The sequence below is a fragment of the Symphalangus syndactylus genome, chromosome 12 (assembly GCF_028878055.3).
Source record: "Symphalangus syndactylus isolate Jambi chromosome 12, NHGRI_mSymSyn1-v2.1_pri, whole genome shotgun sequence".
In the NCBI taxonomy this organism is placed as follows: domain Eukaryota; kingdom Metazoa; phylum Chordata; class Mammalia; order Primates; family Hylobatidae; genus Symphalangus; species Symphalangus syndactylus.
Genome location: NC_072441.2, coordinates 126,657,587 through 126,683,369, shown reverse-complemented (window position 1 = coordinate 126,683,369; position 25,783 = coordinate 126,657,587). Strand labels below are relative to the sequence as shown.

Here is a 25,783-nt window from a genome sequence, read left to right as displayed (position 1 = left end):
AAATTAGAAAGTTAAGTATTGAGAGTTGGAGTTATTTACAGACTTTAATTATCCATATTATTTCCAGTCTATACCTCAGTACCAATGGGTAAATCAGAGTTATCTCAAAATAGGTAATGAAATATACTTATTACCACCTATGGTAAGTTTTGCTTCAGAAAATTGAAAATGATCACTAATATGAAGAGTTTTAATTACTGGTAGATGTCAATTATCCACATCATTCTTAGTCTAGTGCCTCATTACCATGCATAACATAGATAACTGTAGTGTATAATGAATAAATAATGAATCTACTAACCCAAATCTTTAATCCACTATTTTTTTCAATGAATTTGTTTTCAATGATTACTACTTGGTCTTTACTTGCCATGGCCCAAGATGCCTTACTTATACTTAGAGCACTCTATGCGGAAAAACTCAACCATTTCGACTTCCTGTGCCAATCACACATTTTGGATTTTGCAAAGCTTAAGGTTAGACATACACCTTACCATTGCCACTAAGTAAGAAGGGCAAGCAAATCACAGAGAAATTCTGATGGACAACAAAACTTCTATAATTATAAGACATCAAATATTCAGGGATAGCCTATTTAAACTGAAGGAAACAATGTAAATTTCAGCACTCTTCTAAACTGGGTATTTAAATTCACATCCTAAAAAAATGCAGTAGGGAAAAACCAACAGGTAGATATACTCAACAAAATACTGTCTATCACAAGAACCTATGTACTTTAAAGCAGTAACTGGCCAAATTTAGAAGCTGTCCAAAATTGTATCAGTAGCTACATCTATTTCTTCAAATTATGAAAACTTGTGTAGATTATTTTATCTTCCATTTTAAACTATTTTTAGTAATAACTGCTTAAAATGTGTGGCTCTTCTGCATTTCCTAAGAAGCTCAAAAACTACACAAAATAATATAATTCAGATAACTTAACCCCTCTTACACCCACCTAACCTCACTGCCAGAAAGAGAATTATATTGATGATCTCTTAACTTGCACTGCCTTTAGGAAAATTCAAGTAAATATAACAAATGTAGTCACCCAATCAGAGAATCAACTTCCAACAAGAAGTCTCTCTGGCTTCTTCCTCAATTCTTCAGTAAATCATTCTCCCCACCCTAGCACAGTCCACCAGACAGACAATCTCTAATGAATGTCCTGCATCAAAACAAAACAATGGGCCTAACACAATTTAGAGTTTTTCCCTACTTAAAACTATTAGGAAAAGCAGGAAAATCCAACATACAAGCAACACATTAAGAAATGCCCATCCAAGAGTTCTTACTAGCAACTGCTACCAGTGCTTCTATATCCAATCTCCTCTATGTGCCAGTGCAGCACTCAGGAAACAGTACCCCAATAACATGGCCACATGCATTGCTTACTGCTCTAAGTGAGGCACTGCCCAGTTTTCTCTATTTCTAACGTTAGAAACACTGCTACCCCCTTATTTTTATCATTTCCCAAACAAAAGCTGAGGTTTTTGTCATCCTTTCTCTTTGTAAAATGAAACTATTTAACACAACACCTAATGAAAATGAATTAAAGCTCTTTATGCCAAAGTTTAAGATATGCTGGTTACTAAGCTACTCATAAAATGCTACTTTAAATTGTTCTGTATCATCTCCCACCCTACCAGTATTATGAGAAACAGTCCTTTAACATACTAGGTCTCCTAGCTAACAAAAACCTCACATGCATGAAAAAGCATTTTGGTTTTTGATGATGATGATGATGATGATGATGGTGAGATGATGGTCTCACTCTAATTTTACTGGTGCAAAAATATTAACATTGTAAGTCATGCAAACTTACACCTTTAATGATATAACATGCAGGTAAGTACCATTTAAAAAATACTTTTGAAACTAGAAATCTATGCTGAAAAACACTGCTTTCTCATTGCAGTATAATCTTTGCAGGCCAGAATTCCAAGCAAGAATAATCATCTTGGAAAAGATAAACATTATATAATATAAACATTAGGCATTCCCTTGACCTAATACTACATCCAGCAAATAGTAAATAACCATATAAATTTAAAATGAATAGTCCTAAATCAGAAGTGGAACACTAAATTTTATGGTCACTTACCTGAACCTCACTTGTCCTCTGTTTAATAGTATCTTCCTTCTCCTTAAGGTCCTGTTCCACATTATTCTTTTCCCTAGAAGACCAGCAAACAATGCAAGAATATTTTAGAACATCAGCTACAGCTGGTATGGTTATCCATCCTCCTAATCCTGAATCGCTTTTTAAATACATAGTGAAACATTCAATTTTTAAATGAAGGGCAGATTTTTCTACCCTCTTTTAATTATTTATGGAATAAAAATCAATATAAGCTCCGTTTGTAAAAAAAAAACTGCTTTCTCACTAAAATGTGGTGAAAAGAGGATAGATTAAAAAAAGAAGAGGAGAAAAATAATCAATGAAACACTCAGGTTTCACTGATGTCACTGTTGCTATGGAAATAGTGTCCAATGAAAATTGCTGGTAAAGAAAAGGAGGGGTTGCATCAGCTCTGTAAGGTTAACCCTTAGGTACCACTGTCAAATTAAATGAAAATGGCTAATAGAAACAGTCAACAATACTAAGGAAAAAGACATTTACTGAAGTGTTAATTTCCCCTTAAATCACTGGTGTGTATCAATTTTAGAATGAAACAACAGAGAAAATGGTAAAGATTATTAATACATAGGCAATTTGCTCTATCAAAAATTACATCTCAAAAAAAAGCTATTTTAGGACCATATATCAAATCCAATTGATCAAATATACAAACAGTATATATAAAGTAAAAAAAGAACCACAGCAGCATTTATCTCTTCTACTCTTCAAATCAAACATGCTGGGCTCCGCTTTTACTTTGAAACATCGTTACCTAAATTCTTATATGCTTTAATCAGGCCTGAGTGGCTATGAACAAATCCCAAGCAACCTTACATTCAGAATTGCAAAATAAAGCTGTTACTTTTGATGTAACAATTTAACTGCCCATTTGTAGTTGTACTGAAATCATGCGTGCACACGCACATACAAACACACACACCTCCCTTCACTTTCTTTTCTAGAAAATGAGAGAAAAAGCTCAAAGAATTCTGCAGCAGTACATTTCTGGGGTTGAGGGGAAAGGTAAAAGGCGGCAACATGGAGAAGGGAAGACAGCATTTAACAAGTCCTCCAGATTAGTATAGCCAAGTTTCTCCTTCGAGCTTCAAGACTACATTTCAGTTTCCATCTCAGACATAACCCAAAATGTAAGCTCAGGCTCCACTTAGCTCCAGCATAAAGGAAAGTGAGAAAATTATACCAAAGCAGATACTTAAGGGACAACTGCATGCTTCATTTATATTTCTCACCTTCTTGAGGTGAGATTTTAAATGTAGACAAAAATCAACTGTTTTGGATATGTAGGCACAATGTTCTTAAGATGTGTATGGAAGAAAGTATACAAATAAAGCTATTTGTGCACTGTTAATTTTAAACATTTGAGATGGCCAAGGAGCTCACTGTTTGTCAGATGGGTCGCAATGTGGGTCGCGATGTCGTGATTTTAAACAGTCCCTTACCATGCGAATCATGTTGCAGCCCGATCCTTCCATACCTCAATCTATTTATTATGCAAAGGCCATCCCCCACCTCCAACCCTTATATAAATTAAGCAAATTCAAGAAATACAAAAACACGGGGAAAATTTTCTGAAAATACCCAACAAATTCTGCAAGCTCAATCTTGGAAATTTTCTTTCCTCCTTATGTGAGCAGATGAATGTTTTCAGTCTTGTTGCAGCATGTTAGAGATAAGTCACATGAAATCTAGCACCCTCCCCCCATCCCAAATCCTCAGAGGCATTCCACACAAGGTCAGTATCAATTCAGCTCCCGGTTTCTGAAAGTAGATAATAACAAAAATAGAAAACATTACAGTGTCACAGATCAGCAGTGCACACGTTTGTACTGAATTCTTTCTGCTCTGCTGCTAACTGCTGTCACTGACAGTGTCTGCTCAGATCAAGTGTGCATGCAGGAAAACAGGGCTACAAGAAGGCAGTGAGCTGACTCAAAGCAGCCAAGACAGAAGGATGGGAGAGCAAAGGAAGGAAGCTCACTTGGTGAAAATCCAAAACAGATTACAAAGGACTCAGCTCTAAACAGCAAACACAGTCTATGTTTGGGTAAAATGGAGGAAGCTTGAGGAGTACAAATTTCTCTTCATAATTTGGGGTCTATGGGGGAGGAAGGGGAAGGGGAGGAAAGGATGGTGTTATCTCTAAACATATCCTGAAGACCATTCCCAACTAAAGAAAAAAATATGGAGATCTTTAGGCATTAATTCCTCTTAGTACGAAGATCAATTAAATTTAACTTTTGATTCATGTTTATCTAATAAAATTCTGGTCTTACAATATTCCTTTTATTAGCACAACCAAAGTATAACATACATTGCTAAACAGAAAACTTAAAAAGAATTAAATGTTCAATTATATCACTTTCTATTTAAAAAATTATGACTGAAAACCTGTCCTGTAAATCAGACTGAAAATCAAGTAATTTTCTTGACCTAGTTTACAGTTTCAGAGATGCTCAAATGTTATTCTGTTGTCTTGCAATGATTCTTAACCTTTATAACTATTCTTCTCATTTCAGGCAAATAAAAATATCTAAACATATCTTTAGGTGCACTTAGGATACTTGCCCATATTTCTTACATTCTCCCTACTTTTGAACAACGTGTATATTTTTCTACGGTTGATGGACACATAATCAATACAAGTATTATTTTTAACACTAGTAATTTAAAAACAATTATCTTTAGGATCTGTGCCACAATAAGAAGTAATATTTATATGCAACTTCTCAAGGAGCCCACCAATATAGGTAGATAAGATAGATATAAGACATTATTTCAAAAATAGGTGCGTGAGGCCGGGTGTGGTAGCTCACACCTGTAATTCCAGCACTTTGGGAGGCTGAGGTGGGTGGATCACTTGAGGTCAGGAGTTCAAGACCAGCCTGGCCAATGTGGTAAAACCCTGTCTCTACTAAAAATACAAAAATTAGCTGGGTGTGGTCTCGCAAACCTGTACTCCCAGCTACTGAGGAGGCTGAGGCAGGAGGATCACTTGAACTCAGAAGGCGGAGGCTGCAGTGAGCAGCTACTGGGCCACTGCACTCCAACCTGGGCCACAGAGTCAGACTCTGTCTCAAAATAAAATAAAATAAAATAAAAAAAGGTGTGTGAGCATTTTGCCTGAACCACCACTCATCTTGGATGTCATGACAGGAAAAGCTATTACCTTCACCTTAGTAATTTCCAGAAAAGGGAAATGAAATGATCCTACTCATCCTCTATTTCAGACTATATTTCTGGTTCTTTTCATTCTTAAGATGCTTACGCATCCTGAGGAATCCACAAGTACCAAAGCTATAAAGAACAAGCCAAGAATAAAGCTCCCTGGTATTCCAAAGGCTCACAGTTCTGATTCCATGGAGTGGTGAATTTGAACCATCAAGAAAAGCAAATCCCAACTTAGGCTTTCAGAAGCCTAAGGTTGATAAATACATAAATCTAATATGAAATGGTCAAGTTATTCACAAGGACAGTTAGGCTGAGGGACCTTGAGTCTATGCAATCCACCTCCATTTTCCTAGACTCTATGCACAGGGAGAGCGGTGTAAGCCATCTGTCTTAGTTTTTGATGCAATTCCAATATTATCAAAGACAAGATAAAATCATCTTCAAAGTCCTTCCCAGATACACAGTTTTATGTCTTTTTTCCTAAACATCAGCATCCACTATTTCATAACCAGAAAACATTAAAAACTAGAAACTATTAGAAACTACAAAGTTGTGAAAACTCACAAAGCTGTATTTTTCAATCCTGAAACTTATTTATAAAAATTCTCTTGGAGTACATTTAACCATAAAAATCGTATCACTAAGTAGCTTAACTGCCAATCTCTCTCACAAGCAAACAGAGAAAAATCTAGCTCTTCTGAGAAATAGTTTTTCTCACTCTGATCAGGCCACTTAACCTTTCAGAGCCCTAGTCTTATTTTTCATATGTGGATGCTAATATCTCTATCATCTTAGGATTTGCAAGGCAAAATATGTAAGATGTCAAGTAATTAATATTGAGCCTAAATATTAACATTACTTAGAATTTTAAACAATAGTGAAGTAGTTTTTAAATTTGTTAAAAGGAATTATGGGTTGTAAAAAAGGTTAGAAAACACTGATCTAATATAGTTATAGAATAAATAAACACTAAAATTTCTGCCCCCAAAATCTTATCTGAATATCATTCAAAATAACCTATCTACTCTCTGCTTTCAGAAACTCATTATATGGTTTTGAAACCATAAGATTTGGAGAAAAATAGGTTACTAAATACTAAATACAAATTCTATCACAAGTCACCTTACATCACTGTAGTGGTGATGTAAGCTATTTGTTCTGACCGACCCTCTCTCCTTCTAGGGTTCAGCAATCCTTTTAGGAGACTGCTCCACTTTCCGCCTCTTCTAATTTCTTTCTACTCATATAGTTCAAACAGAAGATGCCATCTCTCCGGGCAATGACTGGCCAGAAATTGGCTCCTGGTCGAAGCTTAGCCAGTCAAAGTACCCCACCACACAATCACAGAGATTAATTCAAGAAGGAGCCTGTGACCAATGCCAAAGCAGTCAGAATCTTTATCTAGGATGCCTTTATTCGGAACTGATAAAAAGCTAGCATTCTAGGTAGCAAGCCCTGGCTCCTGCCACCTCCTGTCATACTTAATTTTATGGGCTAATTTGGCTAGGCCACAGTACCCAGATATTTGGACAAACACGACTCTAGATGTTACTGCGAAGGTATTTTTTAGGTGAGATTAACATTTAAATCGGTAGGCTTGAGTAAAGCAGATTACCCTCAATAATGTAGGTAGACCACATCCAATCACTTGAAGGCATTAAGAAAAGATGAGGTCCCCCAAGAAATAAGGAATTCTATCTCAGATTGCCTTTAAACTTGAGATGCAACATAAACCCTTCACTGGGTCTCCAGCCTGCCAGCCTGTCCTATAGATGTCAGACTTGCCAGCTCCCACAACCTTAAAAATTTCTTAAAATAAATCTCTCTGTCTCCCTCTCTCTCCACATATATATATACACACATATACACACATATATACACATACATATATACATACATATATACACATCCTATTTGTTCTCTTTCTAACCCTCCTTCCAGCCCACATATACCTTTACTCTTCCAATTATATGGGGGTCATCAAATTCTTCTTTTTGCCTAAACCAGCTCCAGTTAGGTAGGTCATTTCATCTTTTTTAAGCCTCTGCTTTCTTTTCTTCAAAGAGGGATAATAAAATCTGTATCTCACAACTGCATACAGGATTACATAATTTATGCCCGCACACCCAGTTTACACAGTAGATGCTAAATAAAAAGTTAAACACCAACAAACTCTTTATAAGCTCTAGTTTCTGCAGCTATAAAATGAATATCTACTTTACAAACCATATATGGGATTGCTATGAAGAGTGATAGTGAAAATACACAATAAAACCTAATATACCACTATGCAACTTATCTACTTACTCAATAACACATTGAATCCTATTACATACTTGTCACTATGCTATACTTAGCGGGTACATAAAACCAGTGAGATAGGCACCTGCCATTAAGAAGCTCTTAATTCAGTGTATGTGAACACACACCTGGTGTGAGGGGTTGGGGATAAGAATATAAAGAGATAATTACAATGCAGTGTACTAGGTGCTACAACAGGTAAGCACTGTGGGACAGGTAAGGTGCTATTGGAACAGAGAATGGGAACTTGACTCTCCCTGAAGGAGGTCAGAAAAGGCCTCCTTGGTATCACTGAAGGCAGGATGATTAATTGCAAAGTGAGCTGTGCAGATAATAATGTCATGTTTACAATATAAATTACTCCGGTCTGAGAATACTATGTGAAGGAGGTGAGAGACTTCAGCTAAGCCTTGAAGGAAAGAGAAAATGTCAGGTAAGAAAATGGTATTTCTACTAGAGATAGAGCTTATATAAGAAAGCACAGAAGATGTTGGCAAAACAGCAGTAAGAAGCAGACTAAGAAGAAAACTCAAATTTGATAAAATATCTGCATCTACAGATCTAAAAAGCTGAACGAACTCCAAGTAGGATAAACACATAGAGACTCACACTGAGACACATTATAATCAAACTGCTGAAAGAATCTTTAAAATAGAAAGCAAGAAGGAAAGCAACTTGTCAATTTGTGACATATAATCAATCCTTAATAAGATTATCAATGGATTTCTCAGCAGAAACTTAAAGGTCAGAAGGCAATGAAATGATATATTTAAAGTGCTGGAAGAAAAAAAACCTGTCAACTGAGAATTCTATACCTGACAAAACTGTGCTTCAAAAAAATGAGGGAGAAATTAAAATATTCCCAGACAGACAAAGGCTGAGGGAGTTCATTACTTCTAGATCTACCCTACAATAAATGCTAAAGGGAGTCCTTCAGGTTAAAATGAAAGGATGCTAGATAGTAACTGAAAGCCATACGAAGATAAAAAGATCTCCAGTAAAGGTAAATACATGGGCAAATATAAAAACCAGTATTACTGTAATTTTTGTTTACAACTCCACTTTATACTTTCTATGGAATTTAAGAGACAAACGCATAAAAAAGAATTTATGAATCTGTTAGTAGATACACAATGTATAAAGATACAGTTTGTGACATCAATAACATTAACAGGGGGAGTTTTGATACAGTTTGTGACATCAATAACATAACAGGGTGAGAATGGGCCAGGTGCGGTGGCTCACTACTGTAATCCCAGCACTTTGGGAGGCTGAGGCAGATGGATCACCTGAGGTCAGGAGTTCGAGACCAGCCTGGCCAACATAGTGAAACCCCGTCTCTACTAAAAATACAAAAATTAGCTGGGTGTGGTGGCATGTGCCTGTAATCTCAGCTACTTGGGAGGCTGAGGCAGGAGAATCACTTGAACCCAGGAGGCAGAGGTTGCAGTGAGCCAAGATTGCACTGCTGCACTCCAGCTTAGATGACAGAGCAAGACTCCATCTCAAAAAAAAAAAAAAAAAAGTGGGGGTAAGGGCAGAGGAGAGAATGGAGCTGTACAGGACCAGAATTTTATTTGTGTCTTTAAAGACAGATTCTCTCTGTTTCCCAGGCCGGAGTGCACTGGTGTGATCATAGCTCACTGTAGCCTCGAACTCCTGGCCTCAGGCAGTCCTCCCGCCTCAGCCTCTAGAGTAGCTAGGACTACAGGTATGCACCACCACAGCCAACTAATTTTATTTTCTGTAGAGACAAGGTCTCACTATGTTGCCCTGACCTCAAGCAATCCTCCCATCTTGACTTCCATATTCCTGGGATTACAGGCGTGAGCCACCACGCCTGGCCAGGAGCAGTTTTGTATGGGACTAAAGTAAGTTGATATCAATTCCAATTAGATTGTTCAGTTTGCGATGATAAAGTTCTGGAGATTCATAGTGGTGATAACTACACAATTACTGTGAATGTATTTAATGACATTAAGAACATTTGAAAATGACAACAAAAGAGCGAAACTCTGTCTCAAAAAAAAAAATTACCACTTTAAAATTTTAACCACTTTAAGTGTACAATTAATGACACTGAATTGTACACTTTTAAGTAGTTAAAAATTTAAAGTAGTAAATTTTATGTTATGTATATTTTATGACAATAAAAAATTAACAAAAAAGAAAGTAGAGAGATGAGAAAATTCTAGACAGACTAACTTACCTAGAATGGAAGGTTCATGTGTGGTTAAATAAAGCTGAAATGGTAAATCAGAAAAAGATTATAAAGAACTTCGGTACTAGGTAAAGACAGGCTTTTACTGTTGTTGTTGGTTTTTTTTTTTCTTTTTTTTTGAGACGAAGTCTCACTTTGAAGCCCAGGTTGGAGTGCAGTGGCGTGATCTCGGCTCACTGCAACCTCTGCCTCCCAGGTTCAAGTGATTCTCTTGCCTCAGCCTTCCGAGTAGCTGGGATTACAGGCATCCGCCACCACGCCTGGCTAATTTTTGTATTTTTAGTAGAGATCGGGTTTCACCTTATTGGGCAGGCTGGTCTTGAACTCCTGACCTCAGGTGATCCACCCACCTCAGCCTTCCAAAGTGCTGGGATTACAGGCGTGAGCCATCGTGCCCAGCCAAGACAGACTTTTAATACACAGGAAACGGTGAGTCCCTTAGATGTTTCTGAGGCATGCTTCTTTGAACGCCGAATGGCATTATTTAGCAACACAGCTCTTCTTTCCTGTCTGGCTTGTGGGGGAAGAGAGGAAGCAGAGGCTCTTACTGCTCAGAAAGCTGATGACAATTGCTAGAAAGGCAATACAACACCCTGACTCTGCTTATCTTAGGAACTGTCAGAAGTCTTGAGCTAGATTACAGTAATAACTATAGAAAGCTGATGAGAAAGTCTTCGTTTTTAATTTAAACAATTTGAAAGTTACATGACCTTTCATTCTAAGAATTCACAGTTCATGGCCGGGTGCGGTGGCTCATGTTTTTAATCCCAGCACTTTGGGAGGCCGAGGTGGGCAGATCACTTGAGGTCAGGAGTTCGAGACAAGCCTGGCCAACTCGGTGAAACCCCATCTCTACTAAAAATACAAAAATTAGCTGGGTGTGGTGGTGCATGCCTGTAATCCCAGCTACCTGAGAGACTGAGGCAGGAGAATCACTTGAACCTGAAAGGTGGAGGTTGCAGTGAGCCAAGATCGTGTCACTGCACTCCTGCCTGGGTGACAGAGCAAGACTTCGTCTCAAAAAAAAAAAAAACAAAAACAAACGAGAGTTCGTAGTTCATAAAAGCTTAGGTTAAAATTTGAGGACAAAGACATTTATTCTTATCATAAGTTTTAAATTACTCTAAAAGTTGCTTTTGCCAGGCACAGTGGTTCACAACTGTAATCCGAACACTTTGGGAGGCTGAAGTGGGAGGACCACTTGAGCCAAGAGTTTGAGACCATGCTGAGCAACATAGTGACACCCACATCTCTATAAAAAAAATTTTTTTTTAATTAGCTGGGCATGATGGCACATGCCTGTAGTCCCAGTTACTCAGGAGGCTAAGGTGGGAGGATTGCTTAAGCCTGGGAGGTCAAGGCTAAAGTGACCCATGATCACGCCACTGCTCTCCAGCCTGGGCAACAGAGCTTGACCCTATCTCAAAAATACATACTTACATACATACATACACACACACACACACACACACACACACATAAATAAAACTTGCCTTAATTATATAATCTTTATGTGATATTATTTCATTCTTTCAAGGAATATTTATTAAATGTCTACTATATTCCAAACAAGATTGTAGTTGGGCCTCTATAGTTTGCTGGGGAAAACTAATAGCCATTAATTATAAAAATTTAAGATAAATTCTGTGAAAGTATGATGGTACTACGGGAATAACTAATGTTCTTACTTAGTTCTGAGAGACTGGCTGTTTTTAATGGGTTTTATTTTTAAAAATAAGAGAATATATTTATGGGTGTAAGTAACTGAAAAGAGAGCCTAACTAGAATCAGAAAAAACACAAACTTTGGGGTGTGGCTTATATGACAAAGCACACCCCCTTAGTGGCAGGTCCCAAAATTAGATGGTTCCTTTTTCAAAGGAAAAATAATTTCTTTTCTTTTCCTTTCTTTTTTTTTTGGAGACAGAGTCTCACTCTGTCACCCAGGCGAGAATGCAGTGGGGCAATCTTGGCTCACTACAACCTCTGCCTCCCAGGTTCAAGCAATTCTCCTGTCTCAGCCTTCGGAGAAGCTGGGATTACAGGTGTGCACCACTACGTCCAGCTAATTTTTGTATTTTTAGTAGAGACGAGGTTTCACCTTATTGGCCAGGCTGGTTTCAAACTCCTGACCCTCAGGTGATCCTCCCACCTCGGCCTCCCAAAGTGCTGGGATTACAGGCTTGAGCTACCGCGCCCAGCCAGAAATATAAATTTATTTTGCAAATCCATAATAATTTATTCTACTTATCTAGCAGGACAAAATGAGATTAAAAGAAACTAACAGAAAAGAAATATAAAACAAAACCTTAACTTTCTGAATTACAAAATAGGGATAATAAAGTTGATGGGCAGGATTAATTTATGCTACATCTAGAAAGACTCCAGAGCAATGCCTGGCATGTAGTAAGTGCTAAATAAATTTCAGCTATTATTATTATTACCATTACATTGTTTACTAGTATAAAAATATATTTACTGGCTTTTTGAAAGCTGTAATAAAGCACCTGGAGTGATGGCAATCAGGCCTCCAGTATGTCGGCAGAGACTGTGACTCTTAAATCCTCCAGGAGTTGAAATTTCTTGGTAGATGTTTTTGCTTTCCAAAGACAGACTATAATACATCTCAATGATTATTGCTGTATTAAAAGAGGTAAGTGCCCCTTAGTAAGCTACCAGAGCCACAAAACAGTACAAGCAAATGAAATGTATAATAATTCTAACTCAGAACAGGAACAACAGAAGCCACATAGATTATGTATGTATGTATGTATTTAATAGAGACTTGCTTTGTTGCCCAGGGTGATCTCAACTCCTGGCCTCAGCAATCCTCTTGCCTTGGCCTCCCGAAGTGCTGGGATTACAGACGTGAGCCATCATGCCCAGCCTATGTAATTTTTAAATGATCTAACAGGCACACATTAAAAAGTAAAAAGAAATGAGTGAAATTTATTTTAATGTAATATTTCAAAACGTAATAAAGATGAAAAATATTAAGATATTTTACATTCTTTTTTTTCATTCTAAATCTTTGAAATCCAGTATGTTTTATACTAACAACACATCTTAAATTGGACTAGCCATATTTCAAGTGCTCAATCACCACACAGCTCGTGGCTACTATATTGGACAGCACAGGTTCAGACTTTAGCAAGGAGGTTTTCAAGTAAGAAGAGTCTCCCAAAACAGAGGTGTTTTTTTTTTTTTTTTGAGACGGAGTCTCGCTCTGTCACCCAGGCTGGAGTGCAGTGGCGCGATCTCGGCTCACTGCAAGCTCCGCCTCCCGGGTTCACGCCATTCTCCTGCCTCAGCCTCTCCTAGTAGCTGGGACTACAGGCGCCCGCCACCACGCCCGGCTAATTTTTTGTATTTTTAGTAGAGACGGGGTTTCACCGTGGTTTTAATGATGATCTATACACTTTATGTGAAAATGAATTAGGCTGCCTCCTTACTATCAAAGAAATGCACACCACAACCTAGAGCTTCAATTATTTAACCAGTAATACCATTCTTAAGGCAGAGTCACAAAAGAGACCTTTTAGTGTCAGTGTCACAGATCTTTAGAGGGCTACAAACACATCAAGTTGGATCATAAGCAAAAGAGCTCCAGATTTGATAATATAAGCAATGAACTCTCCAGACATAATGGTTTCTAATGATATTTGAACTGAACTAAAACAAAAACATAAAATTTTTAAAAATTCGAATCACATGCTAGGATTTAGAAATTTTAAAAAATCGGTTCTTGAATATGACTGAAGTAGAGGTCTATATATTTAGGAACACAGAATCTGGCTACCTGGCTACATAGTTCCATTCACTCTTCAACTAGACAAAGAAAGTTCATTCAGCTACTCCAACCAACATTTAGTGAACAGCTATTGAGTACATCCTGTACTCTAAGTGCCAAACTCGGTGTTGCGGATGATGATGATAAATACTAACATGTATTGAGAACTTATTATGTTCCAAGCATTGCATTAAGCATTGTACATGGTTATTCATATTTCCATTTTACAGATACAGAAACTGAGATACAGATAGTTAAGTATATCCAGGTCATGTCAGGCAATCTGGAAATCTGGTTAAAAAGCCCAAGCTCTGAAATACTACACTATATTGCCTCATTAGAAGTAAGAGTTGGCCTGTGTCATCACACAGAGTCGAGAATCTACTGGGAGAGAAGGAAACTGAGTGCTCTCTGAGCTGAGGGAGATAATCAGAGAAAGCTTCTTGGAAATGAAGACTTGTTCATTTCTTCATCTGAAAAACTGAAATAAAGTTATTGCCCTTCAGGGATGTTACAAGAGCTCAACAAGTGAACTTATATAAAGAAGGCATAGTACAATGCCTGATAACTATTATTCTAATTATCTATCCTGTTTACTGGCCCAAGACCAGGATAACAAACAGGCCTGACAGGATGTGGCTTTAACTTCCTGATGTTCTTGCTAAAAGGACAGAGACAGGAAGGAAATGGAAGCTGGTAGATGACAAAATATTAACTCCTGCCTCAGCATAATTTACCACTACCACATTATCCAAGTGACTGAAGCACTCTCTTAGTATGTTTCATCTTTTCCACTGCCAAGAACTTCTCTAACTGAGGCATTTTACTTTCACAGCAACAGCTCTCAAGAATGGGTCCACAGATAGTTTTTAAGTGTCTGGGAATTCCTGAAATAAATACAAAATAGTATCACAGATATACATGTTCTTTTTTTCTGTGGGCAGGGTATAACAGTCTTCATCAGATTTTCAAAGGAAATCCTTGACACAAAAACAGGTCTGCAATTACCATATGATTCAGCAATTCCACTTTTGCAGATATACTCCAAAGAACTCACAGCAGGGTCTTGAAATGGTATTTGTACGTTCATGTTCACAGCAGCGTTATTCATAATAGCTAAAATGTGGAAGCAACCCAAATGTCCATCAATAGATGAACAGGTAAACAAAATGTGGTACGTAAGTACAATGGAATTATTATTCAGCCTGTAAAAGGAAGGAAATTCTGACATATGCCACAACACAGATGAACCCTGAGGATATTATGCTAAGTGAAATAAGATAGTCATAAAAGGACAAATATCTCATGATTCTGCTTATATGAGATAGTTACAGTAGTCAAAATCATAGAGATAGAAAGTAGAATAGTGGCTGCTATGGGGAAGGGCGGAGAAAATGAGAGGGAGTAGAGTATGGGGAGTTATTGTTTAATGGGTATGGGGTTTCAGTTTTGTAAGATGAAAAGAGTCTTGGAAATGAATGGTGATGATGGTTGCACAACACTGTGAATATATTTCTTTTTATTTTTTGAGACGGCGTCTCGCACTTGTCATCCAGGCTGGAGTGCAGTGGCGTAATCTCGGCTCACCGTAACCTCCACCACCCAGGTTCAAGCGATTCTCCTGCCTCAGCCTCCTGAGTAACTGGGATTCCAGGCGCCTGCCACCACGCCCAGCTAATTTTTGTATTTTTAGTAGAGATGGGGTTTCGTCATGTTGGGCAGGCTGGTCTCGAACTCCTGACCTCAGGTGATGCGCCCATCTCAGCCTCCCAAAGTGATGGGATTACAGGCATGAGCCACTGAGCCTGGCCATGTGAATATATTTCATACCACTGAATTGTATGTTTAAAAATGGTTAAGATGATAAATTACTATGTTATGTGTATTGTATCACAATTTTTAAAAGTGTGAAAAAAAAAAACTAAGTCTGCAGAATACTAAAAAAAAAAACAAAATTCAGCCCACTAACCTTAACGTTCCTGTGAGGATTTAAAAACCTATATATAAAATCCTTTTCTTTTTCTTTTTTCTTTTTTTGAGACTGAGTCTCACTCTGTTGCCTAAGCTGGAGTGCAGTGGCATGATCTCGGCTCACTGCAACCTCTGCCACTCAGGTTCAAGAGATTCTCATGTCTCAGCCTCCTGAGTAGCTGGGATTATAGGCATGCGCCACCACACCCGGCTAATTTTTTTATTTTTAGTACAGATGGGGTTTCACCATGTTGGCCAGGCTGGTCTCAAACTCCTGACCTCAGGTGATCCACACGCCACAGCCTCCCAAAGTGCTGGGATTACAGGTGTGAGCCACTGTGTCCGGCCTAAAATCCTTTCCTATAGTCTTCAAAATAAGCTATTATTCAGAAGGTCTTTGCCTTAGTTCAATGTTTAACACATGGCTTCTATTCTGCCATAAACTTTGCAGGAAGTAAGTCTTGGAAATATTCTAATATTTATAACATACTTTGTGTCATTCATTCAACCAACTAGCCTATTCCTTGGTGTCAAGTAATGGATGTGTTAATTTCTAGGCCTATCAAAATGAACAAGACATAGCTCTTGCCCTTAGGAATTAAAAATTTACCAAGAAAGCAATATAAATTACCATAGTTAAACAGTAGAAATACTACAATAAAGGAATAAAGCCTCTGGAAGAAGAGGAAAGAATAACTAGTAATCTGAAGATTTCATGGAAGGCTTGACAGAAGAGACAATATTTAAGATGGGTCTTGAACATGAACAAAACTTTATAAGGTAAAAGGTATGCTCCAGGCAAAGGGGAACAGTAGGATCAGAGGCATAGAAGAATAAAAGTGGTGGTATGTTGAAGTAAGAGGTAATAAACCCATCTATCATACGACTGGAGAAAGGGGATAAAGCTGAAATAGTAGATTCGAGTACTGTACTGAGCACTCAGAGTACAAAGAGGAAACACACTGTATCTGTTCTCAAATAGCTTTACAGTACCATAGGGCAGCATACTGTGAGAGGTGGCTAAGACAGAAGAATGGTCAGGATGCCAAGAGAACACCATGAAGGAAGAGCCTTTACACCATGTTCAAAGAAGTGAACTGGATTCAGTTGGAAATGGGAAGTCACTGAGGGATCTGAGTTGTATTTTATGTATCAGTTGGAAGCAGGATGGTCCAAAGGAGGAAAAGGCTCAAAGCAGGGAGCCAATGAGGAGGTTACAGCCATGATACAGATAGAAGATAAAGGCTAAAACTAAGAAAGAAACATAGAACAGAGAAGACAGATTTCAACAATATTGAAAAAATTATTTTGTCATCTATTATGAGCTAAACACTAGGGATACAAGCAGCCCCTATGTTTAAGAAGCACATAATCTAGTGGGAGATTAAAAAAACACAGAATTATAACAAAGAATGATAAGTGTTATAACAGTTGTAAACATAAAGACTACATAAAATAGGCTCTTAAATAAGACTTGAAGAGAGTATGGAGGTTGGGAGGTAAAGTCAAGGAAGGCTTCCTCTCCCAGAGGAAATGATGTCTAAGACGAGATTTGAAGAGTGAGAAGTTGATTAGACGAAAGAGATGGGAAGGCAGGAATGAATTCAACAGACATTTCAAAGGTAGAAGACTAAAGATGAGAAGAAGAAAAATCTCAGGTTTCTAGCTTGAGTGACTAGGTGAATGGTGATGTCACTGAGAAGGGAGATACAAAACAGAGGTGAGGGGACAATTAGGGAATTCATATCCTACTAGACATTCAGATGAAAACACTAGTAGGTAACGAAAAATACAGGTCTTGAGCTCAAGTAAGAGATTCAGGTTATTTGATGAGTGTTATATTACAACCACCTGTATTGCTTTTCCTTAAGTTAAAAATATCATACTAATTTAATCTAATTGGCATAATTAAATCATTTAATTAACAGCAAATCACAGAAAAAAATTTTAACATATAACAAAAGGTATCTCGTGCCTCAAGCTCCCAATGTCTTATATTTTCTACCACAAACAATTTGGTGAACTAAAGATGAAAACAAAGACAATGAAATCTCATTTTCTGACCAATAACAGAGAACATTCTTTACCCAACTAACTCAAGTTTATATATAGCTTTCAATATTTCCATTGGTTTGCAATGCTCAAAACAAAATATGATTCTAAGAAATATATTCCTTTTTTCATTATGCATTTATCTATTTCCTGAATTTTACAATGAATATGTATTATAACTATCATTAAGAAAAAAGTATTATAAAGTACTACATTCATTATACAGTACTTACAATTTCACATCATATCTGATGTTTACTTAGAGGTTTGATCCCTGGACTAAAAAAAAAAAAAATTTCTTTTTTTTTTTGAGACAAGAGTCTCACTCTGTTGCCCAGGCTGGAGTGCAATGGCTCACTGCAACCTCTGTCTCCTGGGTTCAAGCGATTTTCCTGTCTCAGCCTCCTGAGTAGCTGGAATTACAGATGTGTGCCACCACGCCTGTCTAATTTTTGTATTTTTAGTAGAGACAAGGTTTCACCATGTTGGGCAGGCTGGTCTGGAACTCCTGACCCAAGTGATCCACCTGCCTCGGCCCCACAAAGTACTGGGATTACAGGCATCAGCTACTGAGCCCAGCCCCTGGACTAAAACTAAGTATCTTCACCTCAAAACCAAAATGAAGAACTGGCTAAGATTTTGTCAGGTAACAATTCAGTAAAAGCCACAAACAAAATCTGTTTAAATTATTTTTTCCTGTTTTGTAGTCATACTCATCACATCCTTATATATTAATAAAAAAATTAAAGGCTGAAGAATTTTAACTTTGCATGGAAAAAACGGTTATTCACAAGAATAAAAACCAAGGTTTTCATAATGTAATACCTTGAAGACTTGGTGATAATGACCTAATACAACTACTTACAAAAGCGTATTTTAACAACTATAATTTTAGCATGGGGATGAGTCTGACTATGACACTAATGAAGTTGACAGATTATGTAAGTTTGCCTACACTGTAGATCTCACCTAAAATAAAAGTTTAGGGAAAATATTTTCACAAATGTCAAATCATGTATAAATATACCACACATTTATAAAATGTGACTATACCCTAAAAACTAACAAGGTTTTGAAATTCTGATTTTCATAATAAGACAGTCACGAAATATTATGTTATTTTCATGCTGTCAGCTGTCATTTACCATATAAGACTGCCACTAGTACAACTTAACATTATAGTTACTAAAAGTTATTGAAAGATTAGTTGACCAAAATGTAACAAATAATGTTTTCAACAGTAAGAGCATTTTACGTTTGATGCTCTAATTCCCATTAAAATTCATTATAGAAATATTTTATACATTAAACAAGTACACTTGAAGTCAAATCAAGCAAGTCCTAGAACACTGGTGTACGTATCCATTTTCATAGGCTTAAGAGGCCCAGATGATAAATATTTTCAAATCTACCTACTATAACATGTATATTACATATATAAGGAAAGCAAAAATGTTTATGGACCATATGAAAATGAAAAGTCTAAACACCATTATAGATTCAGTAATTGTTTACTACTTCTATTTTGAAACAAAGTCAAAAATTTAAAAATCCTAATGAGTGGCAGAATTGTACAACAGAAAGAATGCTGAACTTATACAACCTGGTTTTGATACCAATACTGTCTCTTAACGTGATGTGTGACTTTGGATTTGATTTTTTTTTTCCATGAGTAAGGACAAAATCAAACTACACAATCACCATGAAGGGTTTTTTGCCCTGGTCGGATTTCAATATTAGAAGTTTTATGTCAGCCGGGCGCGGTGGCTCACGCTTGTAATCCCAGCACTTTGGGAGGCTGAGGTGGGCGGATCACGAGGTCAGGAGATCGAGACCATGGCGAAACCCCGTCTCTACTAAAAATACAAAAAATTAGCCGGGCGTGGTGGCGGGCGCCTGTAGTCCCAGCTACTTGGAGAGGCTGAGGCAGGAGAATGGCGTGAACCCAGGAGGCGGAGCTTGCAGTGAGCCGAGATTGTGCCACTGCACTCCAGCCTGGGTGACACAGCGAGACTCCGTCTCAAAAAAAAAAAAAAAAAAAAAAAAAAAAATAGAAGTTTTATGTCATAGGAAAAGGCCAATAAGCCAATCCAATCAGACTGAATTTCAGGTCTTTTCCAGGAAATGCCAGAAGAGAGGTGCTTTTCACCAAATTTGAAATTATAACTACATGTAGCTAGATGTACTATAACCCTCTTGCCAAAATAAGGAGAAAGTCTATCTGAGAATGGAATCGACCCAGTGGAAATGGAAACAAGAAATGGAGAGCAAGGGACCTGATTATATCATCTGAGCCTCAATATCAAGAAATGCTTTAAGCCAGCCCTACCTCGGAAAGGCTTCAATTTCACAAGTCAATAAATTTCACTCTTAGTTTGGGTTTAGTTCTTTCTTACAACTGAAAAATTCTAACAACCGGTTTTTCTACAGAAATCTCAACATAGTCTCACAGATAAGGTTAAGATCATTGCCAAATTCTTGCCATATAAGGCAGTTAACTCATTTAATCTCCTTATGTCTCAATACTGTCAGTAAAATAAAGTATATCAGCCATTATCTGCTTCAAAGTGTTGTGAGAGTTAAAAAAAGAAAAAGACTGGTGTGAATATTTAGATACAGTGCCCTGTAGACAGAAAAATTATCTCACTTTTAAAAAGTAATTTTATAGTCATTTTTACAATCAGTATTACTATAAAGTTTCCAGGGAACACGGAAATTAAGGAAGTAACAATAATATCTGCTACACTCAGATTCAAATCTAATTGTATTTGAGTCTGTTCTACATAGTACCTATGTATAAGAAAGAAGATTCAACTTAGAATAAAGTAGTCCTGGGATCAGGTATCAGCTCTGCAGCTGACAAGCTTGTACCATTTTGGGCAAAATATCTAAGCATCTTAAGTTTCTTACCTGTAAAACAGAAACACCACCACCTATCTCAAATCACAAGGTTTGTGTGAGGGTCAAATAACAATTATGAAAGCTCTTGGCATGGTGTCTGAATTTAACATTCCATCTATTAAATGATAATGTTTTTCTAATATGTTATTCAAATATCTAAGGTTGGAGAAAAACTATTTTTCACTCATTCTAGGATATACGTTTTTTTCACATTTTTCTCTAAATGAAATCAAACAGTATCTTATAGTTAACGGCATGTCACTGTTTATTTGGCAGTGACTTTTCAGTGGTACATAAGTAAATAGTGTATCCTGCAATTAAAGGTTGCCTCATATATGATGAAGTACACTGACTCCGTTTAAACAGAACTGTGGTACTTAACCAAATATTAGGTAGCATTTATCAAAATACACATTAGAAACAGAAAGGTGTGTGTAGGGAGGAGGTTGTATACATATATACATGTACTCTGTGTGTGTGTGTGTGTGTGTGTGTGTGTGTGTTATGAGTAGGCTGTAATTTTGCTTTACATACCTCTGTAGGTCAACTATTTCATTGTTAAGAGTATCTAGTTCCTTAATAGCAGAGAAATCTGCAACAGGACTTGATCCTATGATGTTCTAAAAACAAAAAGTTCACAATTATACATTACTATAAAATTATGTAATATATGACAAAACACTAAAAATATTAAAGCTCTACCCAGATATAAAATGTATTGCATATTTTACTGTATTACTGACACTTTTAATTAAGAAAATCATATCTAGTACAATTATATATAATTTTATACTTAATTATATAGTAAGACATTTGCATTTCCCTTAAATTCTCTGAAAACTGTTTTTCTATACTATGTACCCCATCCCCACCTCCGATCCGAATGTCTTTGTCACTTGATCCTAGCCTGTTCAGAACCTTGCAGTAAAAGACATGCCAGATTCATAAACTAATTCCTCCACTGAAGTGTAAATTTCTTAGAGAAATTGATGGTGAATTATTTGTATTTGTATAAACTGGCTGAGAGTAAACACATAAATTTTTGTTGACTCAAAACTATAGTAGTGGTTTTTATTTAATTCAAGGAATTTTTACTTTTGCTACATACTGTGTCTATTTTATTTAAAGTAAAACCAACTGCTCAGGCACGTTCCATAATAAATATTAATACCATCATATATGAAACTGTCTTCATGTATGACATCCTGTACATACAGTTTTCTTTCAACAATGAAGGTTACAAAATTGGTCTCTGAAAGGTCCTTGTATTCAGAAAATCTAGCTGGGTTTATTCTGGGTCCTGCTATTTTACTAACTGCATTATCATCACCTGTAAAATAGGGAAATAATCTCTGCCTTGCCCACTTTACAAGTTAAATGAAATTATGTGATGTGACATCAGTCTACAAACTGTGATATTTTATAAATGTAAGCTATTGTTATAATTAACTCTTCAATAGAATATGCTCTTAAAAGATGTGGCCTCCCATTGAGTTGTTTCTACCTTGGCTCAATGTCCTCTGTAAACTATCACTGATGCCCCAGATAGCTGGCTGAAGTCAGAGCGAAAAGACAAATGCTTCCTCAAACATTTCATCTACACCCAATGCTACAACCAGATTAACAAATAACAGGATAATTACCATCTGGAAATGTTAAAACTGAGGTCTGAATATGTAAAAACTAAGATATACTGCTGACTTTATATAACAGAACATAAGACTTAGTGTTAATACTTATGTTGTTGTACAGTTAATTTACGTCAACAACTTGCACAACAGAAGAAACCCAAAAGCGCACAATATCCCATCTCTTCACATTTATATACTCATTTACAATTCACTAAGCACTTTAAATTCCACTAGTTAATTCTCAAAACTAATCTGAAAAGTGGGTAGTAGGTAGGGAAGATATTGTTATTAATCCCATCTTAGAACTGAGGAAACAGATTAAATGACTTGCTCAAAGTTGAACCCAGCCAATACATAGTTTAATCAAGAGTCTTCTGATTTAAGTGCTATTTCACACAATGCCCCCCGTGGCACTTGCATATCAAGATCATTTAGGTAAATGAAATTATTACTCTAAAAGTAAATTTGATAAAACAGGGACATCAATAAAATGTGGCAAGTAATTCCTTCTATATTTCTTTATGCCACACTGCACTTTTAGTACTGAGCTGTTTTGACTATCAGTACCAAAACTCATCTACGAGGTTTAATACTAATCTCAATTTTATATTAATTACAGCTTTGTATGAAATATACCTCCTATTTTCTGTGTTCCACTGATATACAGAAACTTATCGATGTTAAATTAAATTAGATATTTTAAAGTGGATTTCTGAATGTGACAATTATTCACTAGTATTTTAACTCTGTCTAAACTTGACCTATGAGCTAGGCCTGGCCAGACAGCTAAACAAAATGAAACATTAGCACTTGGTCTCACTTTTATCAGCAAGAGTAAATTACTTCACTTAAATGCTATCAGAAATTTGCTATCAGAGGTGCAAATGTACCAAAAAACTTGTGACTACCACATCTCCTCTGTCACTCTAACTCAAAAAAAGGTGACACATTTTATAGTCTTGCCTGTAAAAATATCATCAAATAAGAAGACAAAGTGAGACAAATTAGTTTAACCTCAAACAAGTTAGAAAGTGACATCCCAGATAATGAAAAAAGTTTAGCTAATATTTTATGTAGCATTTGAAGGGCATTATGAGAAAAATAGGTAGCATGTCCCCTTCTTTCAAAATGTTTTCTCTCACCCTATCTTGTGCATTACACAAAAATTCCACTTTGGTGATGTTAAGTGGATCAGAGAGCCTAGGGAAGGCAGACTAAAATGCACACAAGGACCAAGTGACATGTGACAAAAGCATGCTGTTTAGGAATTTTCTCTTTTTTGCTGAATAAAAAACCTCTCATTTCAAAATGTATCTTGTAAACCAAAAACCATAAAGCTAAAAAAGGCATAAAGTAAAGCTCTAACCTTGAGAGAGAGTAGAGTTAAGAAACTGACAGTACAAGAAAGGCGAAAAGCAGAGTGCTGCAGAACGGAAAAAATAGTCCAAACTAGAAAAAACACAGAAAGGAAAGCAACATTCAAAAAAGGATTAGTCAAAGCTGCAAAAAATGCAGTACTAAAAAAAAAACAGATTAAAGAGAAAAGAGGTTATTCGAAAGATAAAACAATGCAAGTTTTCATTTTTAAAGTTAAAATTTTGGGTTAATAGATAAGAGAGCAGTGATAAATTCCCGTTTCAGTGAATAATACTGGTATCTGACATAAACAGACAAACGTATCTATGATCTAGTGAATGAACTTCAGACAAATCTACTAAATTTAAAACTCTACTATACCTCATGCAACTTCAAGCATCTACTAACACACACTTCAAACTTTTAATTTGCTTCAGAAATTTCTGTCATATCTATAATTTGTGTTGGTAGGCAACTGAATAGGTTATAAAATGAAGAAGGCAGAAAAAAAGAACAGTCTGCATAGGTGAAAGAAAGCATGAAACAACACAGTATTCCATAACTGAGGTACAGTAATATAGCAAAGAGCAAAAATGCATATTCAGTAAACTTTATCCTTCTGGGTGGCATCAATTTCAGCCTTTTCCACAACTTAAGGGACTCATGTCATACATCATAAGGAATCAAAAAATTCACAAAATGCCCCCCCAATAACTCACAAAGCAGATAATAAAATATTTATTTTACTACAAATAAGGACAAAAACTTCTATAAGTAACTCTCCATACCTGGTAGCTACAAATTCAATTTAGCTTACTAAAAAAATCCAGTTTTCTTTCTTTTTTTTTTTTTTAAGAGACATGGTCTTGCTCTGTTGCCCAGGCTGGAGTGCAGCAGCTGGTACTTAGCTCACTGCAACCTCAAACTCCTGGGTTCAAGTGATCCTCCTGCCTCAGCCTCCCGAGTAGCTAGAACTACAAGTACACGCCAACGCACTTGGCTAATTTGTTTGTTTTTGTTTTGTAGAGACAGGGTCTTGCTATGTCGCCCAGGAACTCCTGACCTCAAGTGATCCTCCCACCTCGGACTCACAAAATACTGGGATTACGGGTGTGAGCCACTGTGCTCGGTCCCAATTTTATTTTTATTAAGCTTTTTAAAATGGGATTTTTAAGAACCATGTGACAAAATTTATGCAAAACCCAAAATATTCTATGATATTTTAAAGAGCTCTCCTCATACCACACATTTGACAACTCGTATTACTATGTAACAACCCTGAAAAATCGCCACAGCCATGGTTACTTTATAGGCCACAAGAGATTTAAAAATACAAAGTATTTATTTTTAAAGGCAAATAGCCACTATGGTATGCAAGTCCTTTCAAAGGTCTATTAAAGGCCAAGATATTGTAAATGCACCATACTAGGAAGGGTTTCTACATGAGGAGAGAAATATCAAGGCATGACTAAAACAATGAAGTTTTGAAAATTCTCACTGCTGTCCAGAAACCAAAACTAGGTACAACCCACTTTTAGCTGTTCAAATATGAAGTTCAGTGGTATACTCAGGAACAAAAGGTCACCTATGGCAAAAACTGCACAGATATATCCTCAACATAATGTTTTCCTTGGAGGCTTTTTTGATGTAAAATTGACACCAAGCAACCATCATATGCAAGATTCTGTTTTCAACTCTGTATCATTTTATGTAAGAGTGAATCATCAAGTGAAACACAATAATTTAATTTTTATAGCTTTCCTTTTATAATCTATTCATAAAACTTAATTCACAAATCCAGGAAAGGAAAAATAAGCCCACATTTTTCCAATTTTAAGTCTGGAAATATAGTTGTCATGTTTAATGAATGGGGTAAACAAGCTACTGGACAAGGATGTTATACAAGGCACTCCAGCATATTTCTAGGCACAAACTAAACCACAAACAGTATACTGTTCTGCTCTTAGCCAGATACATTTTCTCTTCTATTTCATCCAAATTGAATCTGTAATTTGACATAGTATTATTCCTTTGAAATTAATGCATTCAGGTTTCCTTTTAAGCTTTCTTACCTTTTGTAAACTGGCCCTGTCTGATGGTGGAATCATTTCAGGAGTAAGAACGTGAGGAGGATCAATGCCCTTGATTAACTTCTGACTGATTAAGTGAAAAGCCAAGGCAAACTGATCCTTTGAAAGCTTCCCACAGTCCTTTGTGTCACATAATGACCTGCACGAATAAACAAATGGT

The 25,783-nt window shown here is 36.6% G+C and overlaps 1 protein-coding gene across 31 annotated transcripts in view; it reads right to left on the bottom strand.

Annotated features, from left to right (window-relative positions):
* Positions 1-25,783, bottom strand: part of EPS15 (epidermal growth factor receptor pathway substrate 15) — a 167,697-nt gene that overhangs the window by 60,981 nt on the left and 80,933 nt on the right. For all 31 annotated transcript variants that reach the window (XM_055254773.2, XM_055254776.2, XM_063627458.1 and 28 more), the window contains 3 exons: positions 25,606-25,762; positions 21,081-21,166; positions 2,105-2,177 (listed from right to left, as the gene is read on the bottom strand). In XM_055254773.2, the coding sequence (XP_055110748.1) occupies positions 2,105-2,177; positions 21,081-21,166; positions 25,606-25,762 (316 nt within the window). The remainder of the gene's footprint in view (positions 1-2,104; positions 2,178-21,080; positions 21,167-25,605; positions 25,763-25,783) is intronic.